The 24,252-nt window shown below is 47.3% G+C and overlaps 1 protein-coding gene across 1 annotated transcript in view; it reads left to right on the forward strand.

Annotated features, from left to right (window-relative positions):
* Positions 1–1,924: 1,924 nt before the first annotated feature.
* PRKCA (protein kinase C alpha) overlaps positions 1,925–24,252 on the forward strand; it is a 290,952-nt gene continuing 268,624 nt past the window's right edge. Inside the window, exons 1-2 of the mRNA XM_070480134.1 lie at positions 1,925–2,258; positions 4,595–4,626. Coding sequence (XP_070336235.1) covers positions 2,086–2,258; positions 4,595–4,626 — 205 coding nt within the window. The 5' untranslated portion in view covers positions 1,925–2,085. The remainder of the gene's footprint in view (positions 2,259–4,594; positions 4,627–24,252) is intronic.

A 24,252-nucleotide genomic window follows, 5' to 3' on the forward strand; every position in this document is an offset into this window, starting at 1 on the left:
TAGGCAATTGAGGCGTGCGCTCAGTCATCACTCAAGAAACTTCCAGTTAGTTCTCTCCCTGCTCACAGGCAACAACAGTAATAAGGGAGGCAAGAAAGGAAAACCACAGCCCAAGAGAAATGAGATATTGCCTCTGGTCTTTCCACCCTGACAGCGGACTCCTTGCAAGGTCTACTGGGCTCTTAGCTCACCTCCCTGCCCCTCTGCTCAGATGTCACTCTCACCTACCACCCCTCCTCCCAGCTCTCCCATTTTTTCTTCCGTCTTAACCTCAGAGCTTCAGGGAAACAACAGCTTGTCTTCATACACTGTCTTAGATCCAGGTGGTTTTGAGGCAAGAATGTGTGTTTCTTTTGACTATCAATTACAAGTATTTACAAGCACCATGATTTTTCTATGTAACTTAAAAGTATTAAGCCATACACGACCGTGCTTGAGATGGTAATAGTGTTTTGTGGAGAACTTGCTCTATTTTCCTACATTCCCTACTTTTCATTCCTTTCCTTGCATCTTCCTTTTTTTGCTTCCTTGAAGTGGCATGCATGTTACATCACTTCAGGCGTGTCCAACTCTTTGCGACCCCATGGACTGTAGCCCACCAGGATCCTCTGTCCATGAGATTCTCCTGGCAAGAACATTGGAGTGGGTTGCCATGCCCCCTCCAGGGAGATCTTCCTGACCCAGGGATGGAACCCATGTCTCTTGCATCTCCTGCACTGGCAGGTGGGTTCTTTACCACTAGTCTCACCTGGGAAGCCCCCACCCCCCCGCCGCCCCACCTTGGACTGTGGGCCCCACCAAAAGTGAAGTTTCTGACCAGAAGAGCAAGCGGTGCAATGTTCTTAAGCTCCAAGAACACTGGCCAGAAAGATTGTGAGTGAGCGCTGAAGTACACGCCCCATTAAGGGCCGGTCATTACCCCGTCAAAACATAAGACATTCCTACCAACAGGCGTTCAATTGAGCAATCTTAAAAAAAAATGGTAGCCCTACTTGGCCTATGTACTCTAAGATAGTATAGATCTTAGGAAAGATTTCTTTCTTCCTTCCTTCTCTATTTCTTTTCCTAACTTCTTGAAGGATTAAACATATTCCTTTTAATACATGCGTTAATTTCTGATCTGAGCGAATCTGACAATGAAATAAAACAACAATGAAACGTTTCCTTCATGTATTTTAGCATCTTCGGGCAGAGTTAACGAGCATTCAGCAAGTGACCAGTCGGTCCAGCCCCACGCGCGTGCCTCGCCGGTCAGTGCCAGCCACGCTGTCACGGGGCAGTTCCACTCTGCAGTTTACAAACGAACTGGCTGCGCTCGGCACCTCCTGTAGGGCAGTCATCAGCTTTAGGCTGCAAAACCGTGTTTAAATTAAGGCTCGGGGCTTGTAAAGTCAAGAAGACCTGATCACCCACGCTGTAAGCGTGGTACCCAACGGGTAACGGGGTGAACAGCCAGGACAGGTCCCCTAGCCGTCCCGACACATCAGACGTGTCCACGGGGCGCGGGGCCGCAGGCGGCACAGGGTGCAGGCCGCGGAGGGGCTGAGCCTCAGAGCGGCGCGGGCGTCCGTCCCGGGACCGCGCTGGGTCCTGGAAGGGGGCGCGGCCAGGAGCCGGCCCGGGACGCCGGGCTGCGCCTGGAGCGGGAGGAGCGGAGCGCGGGAGGGAGGAGCCCGACCAACCCGGGGGAACGGGAGAGGGCGCTTCCTGGGTGGCTCGGACGCCGAGGGGCCGCCGGCTCCCTCCGCGCGCGCCCCCGCCCTCCCGCGCGTCCCCGCCCCCTGAGCGCCCCCGCCCCCAAGGCCCGCCCGCGCGGCCCCGCCCTCCCTCCGCGCGCGCCCCCGGCCCTCTCCGCGCGCGCCCGGGGCTCCCGGCGCGCCCCCGCCCTGTCTGCCGGGCCCGCTCGGGCATGCGCGGTGGGCGGGCCGCCCCCGCAGCCCGACTAGGAAGCGCGAGCGCCGGCGCCGCCGTCAGAGCCGAGCGGCCACAGCGAGCCCGCGGCTCCGCTCCGCTCCGCGCCCGCCCGGCTCCCGGCCGCCCTCGGCCGCCGCCCGCACCCGGCGCGGCAGGAGGTGGCGGGGGACCATGGCTGACGTCTTCCCGGCCGCCGAGCCGGCGGCGCCACAGGACGTGGCCAACCGCTTCGCCCGCAAAGGGGCGCTGAGGCAGAAGAACGTGCACGAGGTGAAGAACCACCGCTTCATCGCGCGCTTCTTCAAGCAGCCCACCTTCTGCAGCCACTGCACCGACTTCATCTGGTGGGTGCGCGCCGCCCCCGGACTCGCCCGGAGCCTCGCTCGGCCCCGCGGAGAGTCCGCTCCCGGCGGGACCCCGGGCGGGGCGCGGACGTCTCCCCTGGCCGGAGACTCGGAGGGCGGCCCCGGGAGGCTGCCCGGGCCCCGCCGCGCGCGCGGACCTCTCCCCGGGCCGGGCCCGCGAGCCGGGAGGAGCGGCGGCAAACTGTTGAGGCGGGCGCGGGGAGGGCGGCGGCCGGCCGGCCGGCGGGGCGGGGGCGCGGGCGGCCTGTGGAGCGGACCCGGGCCGCGCGGGGCCGGGAGGACACAGGCCTGCCCGGGGCTGCCACCGGCCTGCGGCCGCCGAGCCCAGGTAACTTCCAGGCAGCGGTGTCCCCCGGGCCGCGCGTTACGCGCCGCGGCTGCCGGACAGGTTGCAGGGTCCCCGATCCCGCCAAGCCAGGGGGGAATCGCGCGGTGCTTGTTTCTGGGGAGACAGTGATGACTTTGACTGACTTTAAAAAGGTTGATGACCCCTCTCCTCCAGTTGTTTTAAGAAAGCTGAAACTAAAGGCAGCGCAGATGCCTCACTTGGAGAAGCGTTAGTTTTTTTTCCTCTTGCGTTGCCAACCTCCACCCATTCAGTCTCTTGCTGCTGGATGTAGGAAGCCCCCCGCCCACCAAGTCAGAGCCGTCTAGGCCTCCTTAACTCCCCTACCCCGGGGGGAGCGGCGTCGGGTGACTGCCCAGCCGTTGTGTGGCTCCTGGATCTTGTGGGGCTCTTGGGAGAACGCTGCTTGAATGCTTCGCACGGGGAGACCGTCTCCAAGGGCGAGTCCCGCAAACGTGCTAATTAATGGGTGCCTGACTTCGCCCTTACGGACGGGCGGCTTTGTCTGAACCCGTCGCACCCGGGGGAACCTTTAAGGGAAAGCCCACAAATGTGCTAATAAGGTGCTCAAGGTCTTCGTTTCTGTTTAGAAATCCACTCCAAAGCGCACTTACGTGTAAAGCGCAGCCACCTCTCTGAATGATTTCCGAGGTGTAGTCAAAAGGCGCCTGAAGCGGTTGAGCTCCTAGGTCAAAGTAGACGAGACTGCTTAGCATCAGTTCTTGGAGCCTCAAGGCAGAGAGATTGCGTTTAGTTAAGGGGAGGTCTTCGGCCTCACGTGAATTTCACGTCAGCTGTGAAATTCCATTAAAACAGAACAGACTGCCGATTACTTTTGCAGGACGAGGGTAAGGTAGAAAAGACACTTGAGCCTATGCATCCAGACTTGCTGAAGACTTTGCACTGTCGTTTGTTAGCCCCTGTGAGCTGATGTGGCCTGTTGGGTCACCAGGTGTAGCATGAAGTGGAAATAAAGATCTCCTTGTCCTCTTCTTCCCCATAGTCGATACTCCTCTTCTCCACTTAGCTGCAGAGCAGCCCCTTGGAAGTTCCAGGAAAATATTCCCCAGCATGGTCTAGCCGTGGTTTTAATTTTTCAATTTTCTTCTGTTTCCCTAGTTTACAACTCAAATATTAAAGCACTGATATTTTAAAACTGTTTGCATTTAAATTTTGGGGGGGGGGGTGGGGAGTGACTAATTATAAAGATATGTGAAGTGCTTTGTAAATTTAAAATGCTATGTAAAGCAAGAGATTATGACTCATAACCTTCTGAGAATTTTAATGTAGTTCATCCTAGTTGAAATGGTGTTTGCAATTTAATGTCCATGTCGGAGTTCTCTGCTTAGAGAGTAAATTCTCTAAAGTAATTTACAAGAGCAATATAGCTTCTGAATGTGCTTTGAATGCTGTTAGTTCACAGTAAAATCAGATCATAATCTCACATGCAAACAATACGGATGACACTGTAAAATCTGGCTCTTAATTAAGCCAAAATTTAGTGTTAAGAGTGGTGCTACGTGGTAATTTCTAGGTAAATAATACTTCATAACAAATGATGAAGCCACTTGTTTGTTTTTAGGGCAAAAAGATTTTCAGTTGGTCTTTAGGGACCAAATTCAGCCATCTTTGTAGATTTGATTTTTTAACCATAAAGTTCTTCTTGTTACTTGGATATCGTAGCCAACAACTTTATAGTCATGTTCTTAAATTAAGTACTGATAAAATATTAGGAAAAAAAAAACTGGCAAGAACCTTGAATATGTTGAAATGAGTTCAGTGAGACTTTGGAGGCCATATCTTTTCAAAGATGACTTGACTCTGCACTTTGAGCTGTTTAGGCATGTTTTCCTGTCAAATCATTGGATTTCACATGCAAACTTTTACTTCTGTAGAATGCTTTGTCATATAACTGGCTTAAGATGTGGTGTCAACAGAAAATAAGAAATTTTTCTTATTTGTTTTTCAGGGGGTTTGGGAAACAAGGCTTCCAGTGCCAAGGTAAGCTGCCATGTTGGATTTTATTTTCAAGTACAACAAGAAATAAGCATTCCAGACAAGAACAGTGTTTCCAGTCATCTTTTATTTGATAAAAAAGCAAAAACACATTCAGATGTTTTCAAAATGTGAAGGCTGTAAACACCATTTGGTATTGCCTGGTAATCTGCGTATAGACCTGCCTTTTTCTTCAAGAAAATAAAACCTTCCTGTAACTTTTTTTTTGCCAAGAACGTTCTTGTCAGAAACTGCTGTCTTTGTGTGGGTGTTCAGAAAAAATGGAATCGCTTTGTGTTTGTGTGGCTGTTCTTCCTGTTTCAGTTCATCTTTTACTAGGAACTGGGTTGGACTTCTCACTGTGGGCCATACAGCACCCTAGTAAGATGCCTGGGGGTTTTGATGATGGATTGTCAGCCAGAATCAAGTCTGCATGTTTTAAAGGCTGCTTCATGAGGCACGTCTCTCCCTCACGTCAGCTTTGTGACAGCATCTGACACTCTCGGCTGCATCCACAGAAACGCATTTCCTCTGAAGGTGCATTTGTTTTACACACTCCAAAGGCCCAGCTTTTCATACCCTCTGTTTGTTGAAACTTTTTTTTTTTTTTAATGTTTTATTGCTCGTGAAGGCATCCTAGGTCATTAGCTCTCCTCACTCTATATTATGTTTACTTAGTCCTGGTTACATTTCCCATCTGGGCTTCGGTTTATTAGGGCAAGTGGAAAGTACATTCTAGCCTGGAAAATATTATCTTAACACTGTTTAATATTAAGCGCATTAGAGACACGCAGGGTGTACTCTTTATGACTTTAAAATTGTGCTGGTAAGTTGGTCACCTTTCAAAACCTTCCACACACTGTGAATGTGTTTCTTATATATGTTTCCTAAACATTTTTAGATGCAGATATTTTGCGGCATTACCCATCAGCATTCCACTTTTCTTCACACTGTGCTTAACACCCCTGTTGAATAAACTTATTTGGAGAGTAATCCAGAGAGTCCTTTGAAAAAGAGTGAGCGTGTGTCTTAGAGATAGGAGGAAATGTGACTCTTCCTGGTTCTCAGAATTGTGGGCCTGAGCTTCGGAGGCATCATTTGAACTCTTTGAACATGGAGTTTAAGGATGTAACCTTGTGATTCCGGGCCCAATGTGATTTCCCTCTCCTGTCATTTTTGGTAATGTGCTTGAGTGGAGACCTATGGAAACTCATAAGGAAAGGTATTTACTAAATGTCCTAAATAATGTACAAGAGGAAGTGGGTATGTTATTTAAAAAATGGTCCTTTTCTACAGACAAAGAATCTGGGATAATAAAGTTGACCCTTTTCAGACCTGCAGGTTTTGTTGTTGAAATTGGAGCGGGTGTGTTGACCACGGCAGGACCCCCCTGGGTTCCCAGGGAGCGTCTGCGGAGCTTTCGGTGGATTAGCAGGTCACTGGCCTCACGTCAGCATTGCCCCCTTTTACCTCAGTTATAAAAGTGATGCTTGTAAATTGTACAAACACTGTATAAAAATGAAATTGTATCCTTGTTTTCTTTTCCCTCAGGCATAACTTCAGACATCCATGCAGTCACTAAATTACACATACTTTTTAAAAAGATCTGAATTTTCAATCACTCTTATACATTTTTCCAGCAGTAGGCAGTGGGTTTGGGGAAATGCTTCTCTCTCAGAATGTCAATTCTGCCTTATTTAGTTGCATGTGTGGAAGCATCAAACTGATTCACCTGTCTCTACTGAGGGACATTTTAATTGTTTCTAAGTTCTTAGCAAATGAAGCTGTCAGTATCCTTGGGCTCTAGTGTAGGCATGTCTGCAATAGATACTTAGAAGTGTGTGGATACATTTTAAACTTTAATAAGCACAGCTAAGTTGCTCTCCAGAAAGGTTCCAATTTGTATTTCAGTATCAATGTGAGAGTACCACTTTCTCTTCACTCTTAACCAGTGTTGGATATTGCAAATAAATCCTCTGCATTTTTGCTCTGGTAGATGAAAGGAGCTTCTTCCAAGTTTCATCTCCTGTGTGGGGTTAAGCACTTTTTCCAACACATTTTAGCCATTTTTTATCTGTCCTGTGAACTTCCTTAACATTTGAAAGTGAGGATTTACAAACCAAATTATAGTAGTGAACGTGTGCTATTCTATTTTGTTTTGTTTTTTTTTGACTGTGCCTCTCAGCTTGCAGGATCTTAGTTCCCCGACCAGATGGAAGCTGTGCCCCGGGCAGTGTGGAAGCTGGGATTCCCGGCCACTGGACCACCAGCAAGTCTCTGTGCTCTTCTTTGCTTTGAAGAGTTAAACCAGATCCCGTTAATGAGTTCCCCTATTATATTTACGCATGTTAATTCACAAAAGCCATTTCAAATATAAGTGTGTCTGCAGTGAGCTAACTGCTTGTTACAATTGCTATGTGTCTTCTGCATTTGACTCTGGCAGGCCTATACTCACCTGCTACCTTATTGTTGGTTGTAACTTAGATAATGTTAGCTCAGGACAGTGGTGTTTTTCAGGCTTTAATTTTAATTTATTTTTAATTGGAGGGCGATTGCTTTACTGTGTCAGATGGGTTTCTGCCATGCACATGCACATCTCCCCTCCGAACGTCCCTCCCACCTCATCCCACCCCAGGTTGTCACCGTTGTTTAATTGCTCAGTGGTTACCCAGCATTTTCCTATTTTGGTGCTTGCCACACTTTTTTTTTTTTTGGCCACACCTCGAAGCTCACAGGATCTTAGCTTCCCCACCAGGGATCAGCCCTGTGCTCTTTGCAGTTGAAGCACGGAACCCTGACCAGTGGACCACCAGGGACGTCCCTCTTGCCTCAGTCTTAACTTTTTGTCATTTTAGAATATGTTTACATTTTCTCTGTGTTCCCTAAGTTAACTTCCTGTTGTCTCAGTTTGACAGACTCGTTCTTATTCAGGAGACGGACTGTTCTCGTCCGCGCCTGGCAGCACGGGCCCTGGGGATGGCAGCTGGAGTCTGGGGCTGGCTTGGTATCCCTTCCCCATCACTGAAGGAGGGGCAGTGTCTCTAGCTGCTAGTATGCAGCCTGTTGCTTTGCTCAGTAGATGACGTATTTGCAGCCAAGTTGGCTTCAGCTTGAGAGGGGTAGGCACTCCAAGTGAGTCGTGTTCATGGAGTAAGATAGCCTGAAATGCAAATGCCATCTTCCTAGTGAATGTTAAGGAAGAATTGGAAAACGAAAGAAATAGGTTTTAGTCCTTACAACTGGATTTGTTACCTGTGCCATTTAGAAATTGAGAAGGAAATGGCAACCCACTCCAGTATTCTTGCCCGTGAAAGCGCATGGACAGAGAATCCTGGCAGGCTGCAGTCCATGGGGCTGCAAAGAGTCAGACACAACTGAGCCGAACACGCTATCTAAAAAGCATATTTTGTAAGAGTGTTCAAAAAAAATAAGATTTCCCACTTTCCTTTCCCCAAGATATTAATGGAAGCAGGGACCTTCTGCAGGTCTGCTGGGTCACGCCCACTTTGCCTTGCTGGACTCTGCTATCCTCCCGTCGTGGTACCAGGAGAACCCCAAACATGCATCCCCAGGGCAGCTGACACAGGATATCCCGTGCTGAGGGCGTGCTGCCTGACGTGGAACCAGGGCCTGGATCACGGAGGAGGACATGGTAGATCTGGAAGCCATGGGACCTTCTTAATGTTCTTAGAGATGAAGACAAGTGTGCTCCTTTGTAGAGCCGGGATGGCAGGACTTGAATTTGCTTTTTTTGTTTGATCAGCTTACTGCTCCATAGTCTGTTCGGTGCTCATTTCATGTCTGTGAGGCTCGTGGAGAACTGGTCCTTGCCTACTTTTTTAAGAAAAGAAAGGATGAGAAGGAAGCTTGTCTGGCCCTGGCCGTTCGTGAAGCTGAGCTTTAAGCCCAGAAGGCCTGTCCCCGGCTGGGAGCCGGTCCTGCCCGGCCTGTGTGCCCCAGCAGTGTCCTGGAGCGGGGCTGCAGATGCACTTCCTCTGGGGCCAGGGAGCCAAAGCGGCTTATCTCCTGCTCTCTCTGCTGGAAACGGGAGGGGGCCAGCCCGACCTTTCTTTCCCTCCGAGTCAGCAAGACCCATGCGCTTCTCTAACTACAGCGACAGGAGCCACTTCTCACCGCTACATCTGGTTAACCTGCCTCTTCTGTCTTCCCTGCTCTTTCTATTCCTCCCCTGTTGGCGAATGTCACGCGGGCACTCTGAGTGTGCCACAGAATGCATGCTAAGTCGCTTCAGTCACATTCGACTCTCTGTGGCCCACCAGGCTCCTCTGTCCATGGGATTCTCCAGGCAAGAATACTGGAGTGGGCTGCCATTTCCTCCTCCAGGGGCTCTTCCCCACCCAACCCAGGGATCCAACCTGCATCTCTTGCATCTCCTGCATTGGCAGGTGGGTTCTTTACCACTAGTGCCACCTAAGAAGCCGGCGCTCCAGAAACTGCATCAGACTGGATCCCCACAGATGAGCGGGGTCGTGGGGTCATCTGCAGGGACTTCAGTCACGCTCTGCGGCCTGCAATATGGCTCTGAGTCAGTGTGCAGTCTTGAGCCACTTCCTGCTAAGAACACACCAAGTACTGAACTTGACCTGTGGCCCCGTGAAGCTCTGTATTTTTCCGTTATTGAGGGTTAAAGTCAGCTTTCCCTATAGCTTTCCTGATGACATTCCTTCTTAAATACCTGTCTCTGGATTGATATTTCAGCTCACCTGAACAGGATGGTGTTTGATCAGTATTCTGTGAGAATGAAAGGTGATGTTTGAAAGAAGGAAGAAGAAAAGTGGTTCCCCTTTTAGCTGTCGGAGCTGAGGAATTCCAGAAAACCAGGTCTCTCTAAGGGAGGGTGACCTTCAACAGAGTTCCGAGAGCCACGCAGGGCAGTCAGCAGTGTTGGCAGGGGCTGGGGGCCGAGACCAGGTGGGGCTGCACCTCTCACAGTCCCTGCCCTTCCCACCTGCTGGCTTGACTGCCCCCAGACTCTTGCACAGACCACTGATTTTCAAAATGGAAGCCAGGATTTTCCATTTCAAACAGGTCAGCATCTTGGGACCCTCCCCCCCTCTCATCTGGTTTATTGTTGTTTAGTTGCTAAGTTATGTCCGGTTCTCTGTGACCCCATAAACTGTAGCCCCACCAGGCTCCTCTGTCCATGGGATGTTCCAGGCAGGAACACTGGAGTGGGTTGCCATTTCCTCCTCCAGGAGATCTTCCTGACCCAGGGGTGGAACCCACATCTCCTACATTGTCGGGCGGATTCTTTACCTCAGAGCCTCCAGGGAGGCCCTCCCAGTTAGCAGATATATGAACTATGGATGAACCCTTGGTTATCTGAGTTCCAAAAAGACCCGTCCCAGTAAGATCGAGTCTAATTTGAAACTGGAGGTTTTTGCACTGAGGTCAGACCAAAGCCTTATTTCAGCTTCAAAGATGAAATTGCCTGTAATCCCCAAAATGCAGGAAAGTGTGATTGAGGTGGGCAGTTGGAAGGGTTAACAGTTTTTACTCATTAGAGACAGAGACGCGGTGGAAAAACTGGTGTTGGGGATTCCCGTTTGGTGCAAACTGGTTACGAAACGATTTCTGGTTAATGGCTTTCCGAAGCGCTGCTCGGTACGTTAAGTGAAAGTGCTTTTCTTCACACGGCACCCCCAGCTGATGCTGAGGCGTGTGGAGTGGCTACTCCTCCTCAGCAGTAGAAACCTCAAATGTTTATTTGACATGTCCGTTTCCTTTAAAGTGACTTACTATCCTGAGTGTTTCACTCGCCTGGAAGACTCTCACATTTAAGTTTTTAGGCACATTAACGCTTAGCACACGCATTTCTTGTTTTTTCCTCCTCCAGAGTGTTTTTTCAAAGTAGCATTCCTGGCCTGCAGAGCTTCCCTGTCGGTGTGAGCTCGGCTCCTCACCAGGACGTGGTGTCTCCTCAGTCCTTGCTTTCTCAGGCTCGCCTAAGGCTGCTCTCCTTCCTCCCGGCGCCCGAGATAGTGCTTGGGATGGCCTTTCCCAGGAAGTCTTTTCTCTTGACCCCTCACCTCACCCCACCTGAGTCGGCCCAGACGGTTGGCCTCGCCTGCGAGGCTTCCCCTGAAGTGCCTCCTGGGCCCTCCCGCCCCCCGGGCCGTGGGACCCCCCTCCTGCAGCGCGCCTGTCTGTTTCCCCTGCCCGCCTCCAGGGCGAGGACTGAGTCCGCCTTCTCTGTCTCCAGCGTTTAATGCGGTGCCTGGCACTCAGTGGACACTACGTAAATATTTGCTGAGTGTGAGATTATATAAATATTAAGCGGTATGAAGGATCAGGATGACTTCTGCCTGCCTGCTATTTTTTAAAGTCTAGTTTATAATCCAAAGTCATGTCAGCTGGGAGGAGATCTTGAGATGACTGAGAAAGCTACTTTCTGAAGCTAAATGTTGTTCAGTCGCTCAGTCGTGTCCGATGCTGTGTGTCCCCATGAATGGCAGCACACCAGGTTTCTGTCCTACACTTTCTCCCCAAGTTTGCTGAGACTCACGCCCATCGAGTCAGTGATGCCATCCAACCATCTCATCCTCTGTCGTCCCCTTCTCCTGCCCTCCATCTTCCCCTGCACCAGGGTCTTTCCCAGTGAGTCAGCTGTTTGCATTGGGTGGCCAAAGGATTGGAGCTTCAGCGTCAGTCCTTCCAATGAATATTCAAGGTTGATTTCCTTTAGGATTGACTGGTTTGATCTTGCAGTCCAGGGGATTCTCAAGATTCTTCTCCAACACCACACTTCAACAGCATGCATTCTTTGGTGGTCAGCCTTCTTTATGGTCCAACTCTCACATCCATACATGACTGCTGGAAAAACCATAGCTTTGACTAGATGGACCTTTGTTGGCAAAGTGATCTCTCCGCTTTTTAATATGCTGTGTAGGCTTGTTATAGCTAAGAGTGCGTAATCAAAATATATAATGGAGAATTCCAGTTTGTCCCTGTAAGTTCTGTGTAATGTCAAACCTACTGAATTTAGAATGATAGGAATAAACCACGTAGTGTGTCTGCCTTCTGACTGAGAAGTGTCCAGGCATCCGTGACTCTCCCTCACAAGTTAAATGAGAGCCCCTGGTGGGCCTTAGCCCACCAGCCTTGAGTGCAGGGCGAGAATCTCAACCAGCAGTGGTGTGTGTCTGACAGTCAATGAGGTGATCCTTTGCTTAGGGGTTGCTAATAGCCGAAGCCGGATTGTCATGCTGCGGAGAGATCCGGAGCTCGGCTTGGCGCTGGTGGTTTCACTCTTCTTGTACCTGGACGGTCTCTGTGCCCTCACATGCGGCAGGGTGGTGGTGGTGACGGCGTGGGTGCCAGGGCAGCCACTGTTGCTGCCTTACGGGCCCTCGGCAGGCGTCAGTCAGTCGAAAGATAAACTCGTGTTAAGTGCAGCCAGTTGCCGGACATGCATGAGCTCTCGTCTTAGATCCGTTTGTTCAAAAGTCCCCCGTAAGCACAGGACGTGATCGTTTTGAAATGAGTCCTGATGAATCTGCCAGGCCGGTGGTGGAGTGGAGTGCGGGTGTAGACTCTTAACGGTTCTGCAGAGAACAGTTTCCAGAGCCAAACGGAAACTTTTTGGTGCTTACAGAGCCTCAATTTATGTGAGGGGAGGAAAGAATGACGCCGTGAAGGGAAACACTGAAGCATGCCTGGGTGACACAGAATTAAGACCTCACTGGCCTCCGCTGTCCGTCAGAGTTTCCACGACAAACCCTTCATTTCAAGTCTCTTCCCACCCAGCAAACCTCTTGTTAGACTTATCCTGAGACATGAACATTTCAGGGTTGGCGTGGCCCTAGCAGTCAGATCTGGTTGAAATTACTACAGCTATATTAAAAGAAACCCTCTATTAAATTATACAAAGGGGGAAATGGTTTCTGGAAATAATTTCTACCAGGAATGGAATAGAGGGGAATGATGTGATACATTGTCAGCACAAGTTAGGAATTATTTAAGACCAGGTTCAGCAAGTGAGATTAGTGTGCGGGCAGTTCAGCTCGAGTGCCTTCATTCTCTGTGTTTCTCCTCTTATGTCTGCACGTCTCTAGTGTTGGCATTTGGGGAAATACAGGTCATTTGTTATCTGGGGTAAATAGGTAGGTAAGAGATAAGGTGGAAGCCCAGGACCTGAAGATGTACTATAAATAAGTTTAGATCCAACTTGTGTGAGAAATGGAATAAGAGGAAGATCTGCTCAACAGCTGAATTCTGAGCAAAATTTTATTCTAGAGATCTAATACCTAAGTGCCAACTATCCTGTTAGTGAAACTGATTCTTGGAGTGATGGGCTAGTCTCTCACCCCGCACTTCTGAAAAGGGCAAGGGTTATACCCACTTTACAGAAGAGCAGACCGAGGCATGGGAGTTGCTGACTTGCCCGAGGTCACGTGGCTGGGAAGTGGTGGGGCGGTCCTCGCAGCAGGCAGTGTGGATTTGGACCCTGTGCCGCTCACCCAGTGACCTGCTGCCCTCAGGTTCCCCTGCTTTGCCAGACTTCAGTTACAGCCCTCACGGGACAGTGGAGCTGTGGAAGGATGCGCCTTCACTTGTTCTTCAGTCGCCAAGTCCTGTCTGACTCTTTGTGACCCCATGAACTGCAGCACACCAGCCTTCCCTGTCCTTCACTATCTCCTGGGCTTTGCTCGGATTCGTGTCCAGTGACTCAGTGATGCTACTGAGCCATCTCATCCTCTGTCACCCCTTCTTTTGCCTTCAGTCTTTCCAGCATCAGGGTCTTTTCCAGTGAGTCAGCATCTCTATTCCCGCCCGGCAAATCGGTTCATCAGAACCATTTTTCTAGGTTCCATATGTATGCGTTAATATACTGTATTTGTTTTTCTCTTCTGAAGCCGGTACTGTTGATGGCAGTTGGAAGTGCAGGGTTTTGCAGCCTCGAGATTAGGGCTGGAGGTGATGCACTGAGTTGTAATAGGCTTATACACATTAATAAGGGAAATAATAAAGAAATAAAACATTCATAATATATAAAACCGGCAGCACTTTGTATTTTTAAAACTGCATATTGATATTTGTTCAGCCATTGTTCTGTTCATGATCAGTAGTTACTGCTTCCTTCTCCATGGTGCTAAGCTCTGGGAAAGAATTATAACCCTGAGCAGAATCCTTGGGAAAGGATGGTGAAGTGGGGCTGCACGCACCCCCGTGAGAACGTAAGGTGGGCTTTCTGCTCGGTTTCAGATTTGCAAAGTAGGGACTCAGAGGAGACTGCTGCCACAGTGGAAGTGCTTAGCATGTGACCCCATTGCCCAGGGAGCTGGCGCCCCGCCCGCCTCCCCAGGGCTGGACGCTGGGCAAAGGCTAAGGCCTAGCCCCCCGTCGTCTGGCCTGGAGTAAGCAGCTGTTTCATTGCAGAAAGTCCTCATTGCAGAAATGACTTTTTCTGAAGCTGTACCGTAAGTAGTTTTCACTCGATTTTCCTTCTGTCAGGGTTTTTTAATAAAGTATGATTTGTGTTGCTGTTTGTTGTAATTGGAATAAAACACATTGATTCAGGAAAGCTATGCTCATGCTTGTAAAGGTTTTCCTTAGTTTGCTTGGATTTGTTTTGAAGTTAAATGAGCTTCAATTGTTTTCCTCTTATTGAATTAATGCCTGCAACTATATGTAACTGCCTTAAAAGGTGGAAATGGGAGATGGTTCCCTTTTAAAACTTTGAAACTTGCAGCTTGATTTTTGAGTATTTACAGTGTAGGGAGTAGTTTAAATCATACTTTTTGTTCTCAAAGGTGCTTAATGCAGTTATAATCATGAGAAGTCACATATGAATGTTTAACATTAATAGGCAGGCTTCACAGGTGGTGCTAGTGGTAAAGAATCAGCCTGGCAGTGCAGGAGAGCCAAGAGACACAAGTTCGAACCCTGGGTCGGGAAGATCCCCTGGAGACAAGAATGGCGACCCACTCCAGTATTCTTGCCTGGAGAATCCAGGTTACAAAATGATCATGTGGGTCGTGATACCTAATATTTTAACTTTGAACTTCTACATTGGGGTGGGGCCGGTTCAGAGTGTCGTGGCAGGTGACAGTTTCAGGTGGACAGCAAAGGATCTTAGCCGCAGGGGTACGTGTGTTCATTCTCCCCAGGCGCCCCTCCCCTGCAGGCTGCAGCCGAGCATGGAGCAGAGGCCCCTGCGCGGGGCCTTGTTGGTCATCCATGTAAAATATACAGCAGGTCACACACCTGACTTTAAAATCTTCTGAGGAAACCTAACTTTTTCAGATGCTGCTCACTAAGTGACTAAAATGTCTCAAGTCACTTTTGATCACTAAAGTGATTTTCGTTGCTTTAGTTTGACATTAGTTTCTGCATATTAGTTTCTGAGTGACTTATTAACACGGAGCACTCTATCACTCTTCTGCTTTAATTTCCGGATGACGGTTCAGAAGCAGGTAGGACTGATATTTATTCTCTAGCTCCAAGGTCAAGTTCAGTGTAAGGGCTGACGTTTTCCCTTTGTTCGTCTGTGCCACCAAGCATCACAGCACCTGATGGCTGAGTTGAGTTTGTGCTCGTGTGATGCAGATTAACTCGCAAAGTCACATTTTATAAAGATTAGTTGTTGAGTAGGAGCTGGAGCAGTTCATGTTTGAGACTTCATGGTTGTCTAAAATGAACAATGCTGTGGAGTAATTAAGGTCAATGGCAGAGGTACTAGAGATGAGCGGCTGACTCACTGGGCAAGGTTCTGGGCCTCCTGGGTTCACTTAATATGATGGTGAGAGGCGTAACATACACATCATGGTCGATGAAAGCATAAACTCAGAATTCATGACGTTAGCTGTGACAGACTCATTCTGAGCAGAGTGCTTGCATAACTTGCTTAATGGTGGAGGATTGAAGTCCCAAGTTTTATCCCAAATTCTGAAAATGCATCAACTTGTAGCTTTTGTTTCCCTGTGTGTCCCTGTCCTGTCAGTTTTATTTGATGTTCTGTATACTTTGTTTGAAACTCTGTGGAGACTTAGAATTAAAAAAAAGAAAAAATTGCAGTAGAATAGATTTGTATCAGATGGGCAAGATTTTAGTCACTAAGAAGCTAGATAGCACTCCTAACCATTAGATTTAATATTATGTATCTGTAATTAAAAACACGCTTCTATTTAAATGTAGGTTAATCATCTGAATCCATGTGCATTTATGTGCTGACCTTGACCTCCTTGGTGGATTCTGTAGTTACAAGATCAAGAAGAGCCTTGGTCTTGGAATTCAGAGTAGGGAGGGATGGTGGAGGCTGTGTGACTGAGGTCCCTCAACATCCAGCGGTGGAGCTGGCCACGCGCGGCCACGCTGTGTGTAGTCCCAGCCACAGGACTGTCTGCACGCCCAGCTCGTGTAGTGATCATGCCCGTGGCCCCTTCCTGCTTCCTGGTAGCCCACAAACCTTTGTACTTTGTGCCCTCTGCAGTCTTAAACCTTAATTCTACAACCGACGAGTCTCAGTGCTCGTCCAGGAATCTCAGTGTTAAAGCATGAGGAAATCTGCAAACAAAGCAGGCGCTGGATTCCTTTTATTGCCTTTGAAAAATGGCAGTGCCTTTTGGAGACAAGTGGGCATTGTACTCTGAAGCCTGGGAGTCTTATTGAGTAAAGACTGTACATTTATCTTTCATAATTTAGATTGCTAGTCTGGTAATAACATAAGGACCTGGAGTAGGAAATGGCATTCCACTCCAGTGCTCTTGCCTGGAGAATCCCATGGACAGAGGAGCCTGGCGGGCTGCAGTCCACAGGGCAGCAGAGAATCCGACACAGCTGAGCACACACGCGGTAACAAAGACCTGTCTAAAGCGTCGAGAATGCACGAGGCTCTGTGCTGAGTGAGAATTCACAGGCAGGGAAAACTGCTGCACTTGAAATCACATATTTTTTGACTTTGGTCTTTTTGGTTTTAGCTCCTCTTGGTTCTTTGGAAGCAAGACACTCCCCCGAGTGCTTAGTCTGCCCTTGGTCGTTGTTCACTCACTGTGTCCAACTCCTGGCACCAGCGTGGGCTGCAGCACGCCAGGCTTCCCTGGCCTTCACTGTCTCCTGAGATTTGCTCAAGCTCATGTCCGTCGAGTCAGGGATGCCATCCAGCCGTCTCAGCCTCTGCCTCCCCCTTCTCCTGCCCTCAGGTTTTAATCTGACACTGAGATGTCACAACAGAGCTGACGTTACACTTGAAAGTGTGCATGTACAGATGCAATAGTATTAACCTTCAAGTGTGCAGACTTTTGTAGGCCCCCCCCATGCAAGACTTGAAGGGTGACTGAATATAACCATAAAGTTTGTTATTTACTGGTTTTGTTTTCTATAGTACAAGTAACTCCGTTGTTAGAATTGAAATTATTTCTCAACAGTGGTACAAATATAGAAGTCAAATCTTAGTTTCAGTGTTGACTTGAGGTTCTTATTCTTTTTTTTTTCTTTTTAAAAAATTATTTATTTGGCTGTGAGGGCGTTTTAGTTGCAGCATGTAGGATCTGTTTCCCTGACCAGCGTTGGATCCCGGGCCCCCTGCCCTGGGAACATGGAGTCTTAGCCCCTGGACCTTCATGGGAGTCCTGACTTGAGGTTCTGATCTTAGAAATACATAAATTCAGAAAATACACAGCATGATGAAACGGAAATGAAGCATGGGCCTTATGCATACCTTTTTCAGTATTTTCTAAATCCAGATACAACGTAAGTCTTGTATATGCTCCATGGAAAATTTTCTTTATGTCCTAGATTTCTAAGTTGCTTTAAAAATGAGCCAAAAATGTTGGTTTCTCCCCCCCCAACCCCCCACCTTGGTCAGTTTCCCTATCATAGCTCTTAGATATCTTTATTGCTCCAAGAGTCTTTGAACCAAATTTAAAGTTAGGAAATCCTAGGTACATTATCACTGATGATTTGATATATATATATATATATGAATAATTTTGAAGATCTGCTAGGACTTAGGAGTGGGAAATTTCTAGGCCACCTTTTCTATCCTTTGTGACTGCTGTTAGATGGAAGTTGTTGCCTGCTTTGAATAACAGCCTTCCTTTTCAAGTTCACTCACTTTTCTGAGAAAGTCTTGGACTCTGCAGTGGGGCAGTGAGTGCGGACAGTCGGTTCTGCACGAGTTTCCTCCTCCACGTAACTACTCGTGTGACTTTCAGATCTGTCACGTCTGGGCACCTTTTCTAGTTCTGTCACGTGGTTGTCCACAGCCCCTGTAGTCTGACCTTGCACATTTCAAGTAACTGGAAATGTCCTCAAGTCTCTCTTAATCTACAGCTTCCTCTTTCATCCCCGTTTCCTTATCTGGGTGCGTCCTTGGGCTTTGAGACCTGTAGACCTTACTTCGCCCTCAAGTGACTGAACTACACTTGACTCTAATGGGAGTTTTTTTATCATCCAGATCCTTAAATCTTTGGAAGAAACAGTTTTCTTTCAAACATTTGAACTAATTCTAGGCACTGGAAAGTTGAAAAATGGTACAGGGAGTATCTATCTATCTCACTTCTCCCAATATTCAATTCAGTTCAGTTGCTCAGTCGTGTCCAACTCTTTGTGACCCCACGGACTGGAGCACGCCAGGCTTCCCTGTCCATCACCAACTCCTGGAGCTTGCTCAAACTCCTCCAATATTAACATCCCACATAACCATAGTATGATTATGAAGAACAGGGAATTCGCATTGGTGCAGTATCAGCTGTAGAGCTCATGTGAGATTTCAGCTTCTCCACTGATGCCCTCTTTCTGTTGTAAGGTCCTGTATACAGTGGTCCCCATCCTGGGCACCAGGGCCCGGGTTCATGGGAGCCCGTTTTCCATGGATGGGAGTTGGGGATGGTTTCAGGAGGATTCAGGTGCATCACAGTCCTTGTGTACTTTATCTCTGTTGTTATTACATCAGCTCCACCTCAGATCATCAGGCATTAGATCCTGCTATATACGATCCCACAGTGCATCTAATTTTTAGCCTTGGAGGTCAGTCAGTTTTTGTTCAGGTTGTGTGGGTGTGTTGTGTCTGGTCACGCCTGGTGCAGTCAGATGTCTTCCTTGGTGACAAGTTGACCCCTCCTTTTTTATTCCTCTTGGTTGCCCTGGGCAGTGACAAGCTGGGGTGGGGGGGGTGGCCTGCTCGTGGCCAGTGTGGTTGCTCAGTGGTTGTCACTGAGTTCATCTTGTTCTTTTTTGCCAGGAATCTTACCTACAAGCAGAATCGTAAGAATGGAAGCCCCTGGAGGCCAAGGGTCTCCTGCATCTGCAAGGATTTTTCTGGGGAGATGATCTAGGAATTCAGCCTAATCTGGAAAGCCGACTTGTTCTCTGGGCTGTCTTCCAGTACTTTGTGTGATGCTGGGAATGCTCTGTAATCAGCGTTGTCTTGTTGTGTCATCATCAGCAATGTCTGCTTGTCAGGCCCTTGAAACGTGGAACCGAATTTTTTGTTGCAATTTATTTTTAAAGTTGAATGTTGTTGTTCAGTTGCTAAGTCTTGTCTGACTCTTTATGACCCCATGGACTGCAGCACACCAGGCTTCCCTGTCCTTCACCATCTCCCAGAGTTTGCTCAAACTCTTGTCCATTGAGTCAGTGATGCCATGCAGCCATCTCATCTTCCATTCACCCCTTTCTTCTCCTTCTCTCAATCTCTCCCAGCATCAGGGTCTTTTCCAATGAATTGGCTCTTTGCATCAGGTGGCCAAAGTATGGCAGCTTCAGCATCTGTTCTTGCAATGAATATTCAGAGTTGATTTCCTTTAGGATTGACTGGTTTGATCTCCTTGCTGTTGTTAGTGGCTGTGGTAGTAGAGTTCAGCTTTAGAGAATCCTGAGGGAATAAATCAGACCATACCCTTTTAAGCCTTTCATCGTAGAATAAGATGCAGATGTATTAAACCCCACAGAAAATGCACGGTCTAGTGGATCTCCATACGGCCCGCATTGCTGCAGCCACCCCTGGGTCAAGCAGATGAGCTCGCTAGTCTGCCCCTTGCCTCATTTCTTCCCCCCAAAGGAACTACTGCTGTGACTTTCAGATCATCACTTCTTTCCATTTCTTTTAGTTTAGTTTTGCTCCGTGGTTATCCACAGACACTGTAGTTTCATCTCGCACACTTAAAATAACTGGAAATGTCCTTAAGTCTCTTTTAATCTACAACTTCCTCTTTCATACCCCTTTCACTATCTGGGGGCGTCCCTGGGCTTTGGGACCTGTAAACTTTCCCACAGTCGGAATCCTGTTAATTGCATGCTCATAGTGCATCATATTCCTCTGTGCTTTCTGCAAACTGGTACCTGGATCCAGAGGTCCCACTGGATTTGAGTTCAGTTTCGGTTTATAGTTTCAGATGCCTTTTTAAGGTCACTTGCATCTTACTCACACATATATTAATGTGGAAAGACCTTAAATGAGGTTTTTCTATCAAAGTTTCCAAAACTGAGAAATGAACATAAGCCAGTTGAACTAGTGAAGTTTTATGGGGTGTGGTAGCTGACCTGGAAATAGGGACTGCGTGCTGCTTGTGGAAAACTAGGTTGTCGGGGGTTTTTCTTAAGTGTACAGTGTTCCTTACACCTCTATGCAAATTTTAGTTTTACCCAGTACTTCTGTGGGCAAGAGGTGTGTGTGTGTGTGTGGGTGTGTCTTTCTGTGGGCGGTGGAAATAACTACTAATTGAACTGTTATATAGTCATTTTCTTGTCTAAACCTCCCCAACACAACTATATACGTGGTCTGTTTATTCATGATCTCAGTATCCAACACAAGATCAAAATTGGGCGTTATAGTTATTTTTGTGCACTGGAACATGGTGGCGGGGGGGCGGGGCACAGAGAATAAGCCTGTGAGAAGCGAATTCAGTGTCTTCCTCTGTCAGCTCCTGGGTCCGCCGTGGACAGAACCGTGTACGAGCTGCTGATGCGGACGAGGGGTCTCCTAAGAGTGAGCAGACCCTTTGAGTCTTATCAGGGAGTTTTTAACTGGATAATATGACTTACACACGGAGCACTAAAGAGTATATAAAAGGTCAGCATGTATAAGTTAAAGTGTAAAAATTAAGCGCCCTTCCTGTGACAAATGAGCACTAGACTGGAGGTTAGGTAACCCTGGTTTAGATCCCTCTTTGCAGTTGAGGGCAGGAGGCTTCCCTTGTGGCTCAGAATCTGCCTGCAATGCAGGAGACCTGGGTTCAGTCCCTGGGTAGGGAAGATCCTCTGGAGAAGGGCATGGCAACCAACCCCAGTATTCTTGCCTGGAGAACCGCATGGACGGAGGAGCCTGGTGGGCCACAGTCCATGCCGTTGCAAAGGGTCAGACACGACTGAGTGACTGACATGTTTCTTTCACTTTGCACTGGGGACGTTGGATTCTTTTGAGGGGTAGCAAGCATGTGGCATTCCTGCCAGCTGCTGTCAGATAATAGTGGTCTTTCAGCATCAGAATCCTCAGCCCAGGCTCTGAGTGGCCACTGTGCAGTGGTGATTGGAGTAGACGGGGAGACCGAGCCCCATGCCAGGCTGCCTGCGTCCTAGTGTCCTGCCAGCTGTTGACCTGCTGCAGCACTGCCTCCAGCCCCATGTTTGTATGTTCCCTCCTTTAATTATTCCCTGGAAGCACAATATCTCGGGAAAATAATCCACACTGCTGAGTTTTTTTCTAAAAATATTATCATTGAAATGCTGAAAGTTTCATGCAAAACAAACCACTGGTTGCTGGGGATTGGCCTTCAGCCAGGAATTGAGTTGATTTAGGATTGAAAAAAAAAAAAATCCCCTGATCCTTTCTTGATGTTTTTCTTGATTGGCAGCATGTAAAATGTCAATTTTCTGGCTTCTGTTGGGTCCAAGTGATTTTTTTTTTTTAATGGTCTAACTTATGTGAATGCCTTACAGTTGAAATCTGGTATTTGAGTTGCGTTTTGGTTTTGTGGCGTTTTACAGAGTTCTGTGACCCAAGTAATGACTCTGGAGCCCCTTTCTAATCTGGAGAGAAAATAAAAATACTGGGAGAAGAACTTTGCACTTTATCTTGTAGGAACCATATGCTGAAATAATGGTACCTTGACCCCAGTGCTCTGCAAGGAGATCCAACCAGTCCATCCTAGAGGAGGTCAGTCCTGAGTGTTCACTGGTAGGACTGATGCTGAAGCTGAAGCTGCAGTACTTTGGCCACCTGATGCGAAGAGCCATCAGATGGAAAAGACCCTGATGCTGGGAAAGATTGAGGGCAGGAGGAGAAGGGGACGACAGAGGATGAGATGGTTGGATGGCATCATGGGCTCAATGGACATGAATTTGGGTGGAGTCCGGGAGTTAGTGATGGACAGGGAGTCCTGGCGTGCTGCGATTCATGGGGTCACAAAGAGCCGGGCATGACTGAGCGACTGAGCTGACCCCAGTTTTCCTCGGTGGCAGTGGGACCCAGACTCATGTAGGAGAGGAGATCTTGATGGACACAAGTCAGGATGCCATATTCCTAAAACTGTTCAGAGCAGCTGAGGGAGAGGAGAGAAGCCCTAGAGGGAGGGTAATTGTGATTTATTATCTTTTTTTTTGGAAAGCTTGCTTACAATCCTTTGAGCTAGATAGAGCCCTAGGATTACTTTGAGTTTATAGGACTGCATGCCTTTGCATGCACAAATCCTGTCTGTGCAAATTTGACCTTTAAAATTTCCATTACTGTCCCCATTCTGTCTCTCTGCCCCCACCCCTAAAAAAGCTGACCTTTGTGAAGTTTTACATCTTATGGTTGATGTTAAGGCCCTGAGACTTACATCTGTGCTGGCTACCATCCATCTACTCGTCTAATTATGTATTCCATACATAGTCTCCTCAGGTACTGAGCTGGTTTGCTGGGAGTGATATAACTATGATAACACTTACTGAGCATGGCCTGCATATGGCCCAGTATTGAGCACTTGACAGACAACACGTTGCACACACATAGATATACACACACAAAATGACTGAGTTATACATACGTGCACATATATATACACAAAATGACTCAGTTATACATGCGTGCACACACATATATATACACACAAAATGATTCAGTTATACATATGTGCACACACATAGATATATACACACAAAATGACTCAGTTATACATACGTGCACATATATATACACAAAATGACTCAGTTATACATATGTACACACACACATATATATACACACAAAATGACTCAGTTATACATACGTGCACTGCACATATATATACACAAAATGACTCAGTTATACATACATGCACTTATATATACACAAAATGACTCAGTTATACATACGTACACACACACATATACACACAAAATGATTCACTTATACATACGTGCACATATATATACACACAAGACTCAGTTATACATGCATGCACACACATATATATACACACAAAATGATTCAGTTATACGTGCACATACATAGATATAGACACACAAAATGACTCAGTTATACATACGTGCACATATATATACACAAAATGACTCAGTTATACATACGTACACACACACGCATATATACACACACAATGATTCACTTATACATACGTGCACACATATATACACACAAGACTCAGTTATACATGCGTGCACACACATATATATACACACAAAATGATTCAGTTATACATACGTGCACACACATAGATATATACACACAAAATGACTCAGTTATACATACGTGCACACACATATATATACACAAAATGACTCAGTTATACATGCGTACACACACACATATATATACACACACAAAATTACTCAGTTATACATGTGTGCACATATATATACACAAAATGACTCAGTTATACATGTGTGCACATATATATACATAAAATGATTCAGTTATATACAGACACACATACACATTCTTTTTTTGGGGGGCTATTCACTTTATTCTTTCCATCACATGAGTTTTTGTGATATTTCATCCAAAAAGGTTTTAAAAGGTAACTTCTTCATGGGTTTGTGTTTTTTTTTAAATCCATTTTCACAGCTTGGATCCAGATGTTCTTCCCTCCCCAGGGCGCCCTCCTGAATCCGTCATAATAAGACGTAGACAGGCATCTGTAAGACATGCTCTTTAATTTCCTGTCTTACATCCTGGGGGTTGTATAAAGATGCTGTGAAGCAAGCGCAGTCAAGCCTCGCACATTCAGAAGAGGAGGCTTCAAAGGTGCATGGAGCAGATTTATATTTAAAACAGCGATCCAGGCATTTTACTTTCTTGGAGTGTCCTTTTTTCCTGCCCTAACCTGGGGTTGGCAGGCAGGTTTGTAATTGTCTGTGTGCTCTAGTGCCTGCCTGTCCATACTTCTGAGCTGAGGGATCGATTCTGCTGGACTTGCCCAGAGCTGGGCACAGATTCGGCTTCTCTTAGCCTTGGTGGTGTGTCCTTGTATCTGTTCACCAGACTCAGATTTGGGGTGTTACTTAAGTGGGCCTCAAACTTCAGTATTTGTAGATTTTTTGATAACATTTGAAGGGGAGGTTTTGCTGAAAGTGATATCAGATGGTACCTTTGTTGTACTTCTGATAATCAGCTTATTGAAAACTTTTCCTATAGTCTTGTGTCCAAATTCTTGACATCTGCTCCAAAGCTGTGTGTCCTCCATGCAGATGTCT

Source organism: Odocoileus virginianus, chromosome 17 (assembly GCF_023699985.2).
Source record: "Odocoileus virginianus isolate 20LAN1187 ecotype Illinois chromosome 17, Ovbor_1.2, whole genome shotgun sequence".
In the NCBI taxonomy this organism is placed as follows: Eukaryota; Metazoa; Chordata; class Mammalia; order Artiodactyla; family Cervidae; genus Odocoileus; species Odocoileus virginianus.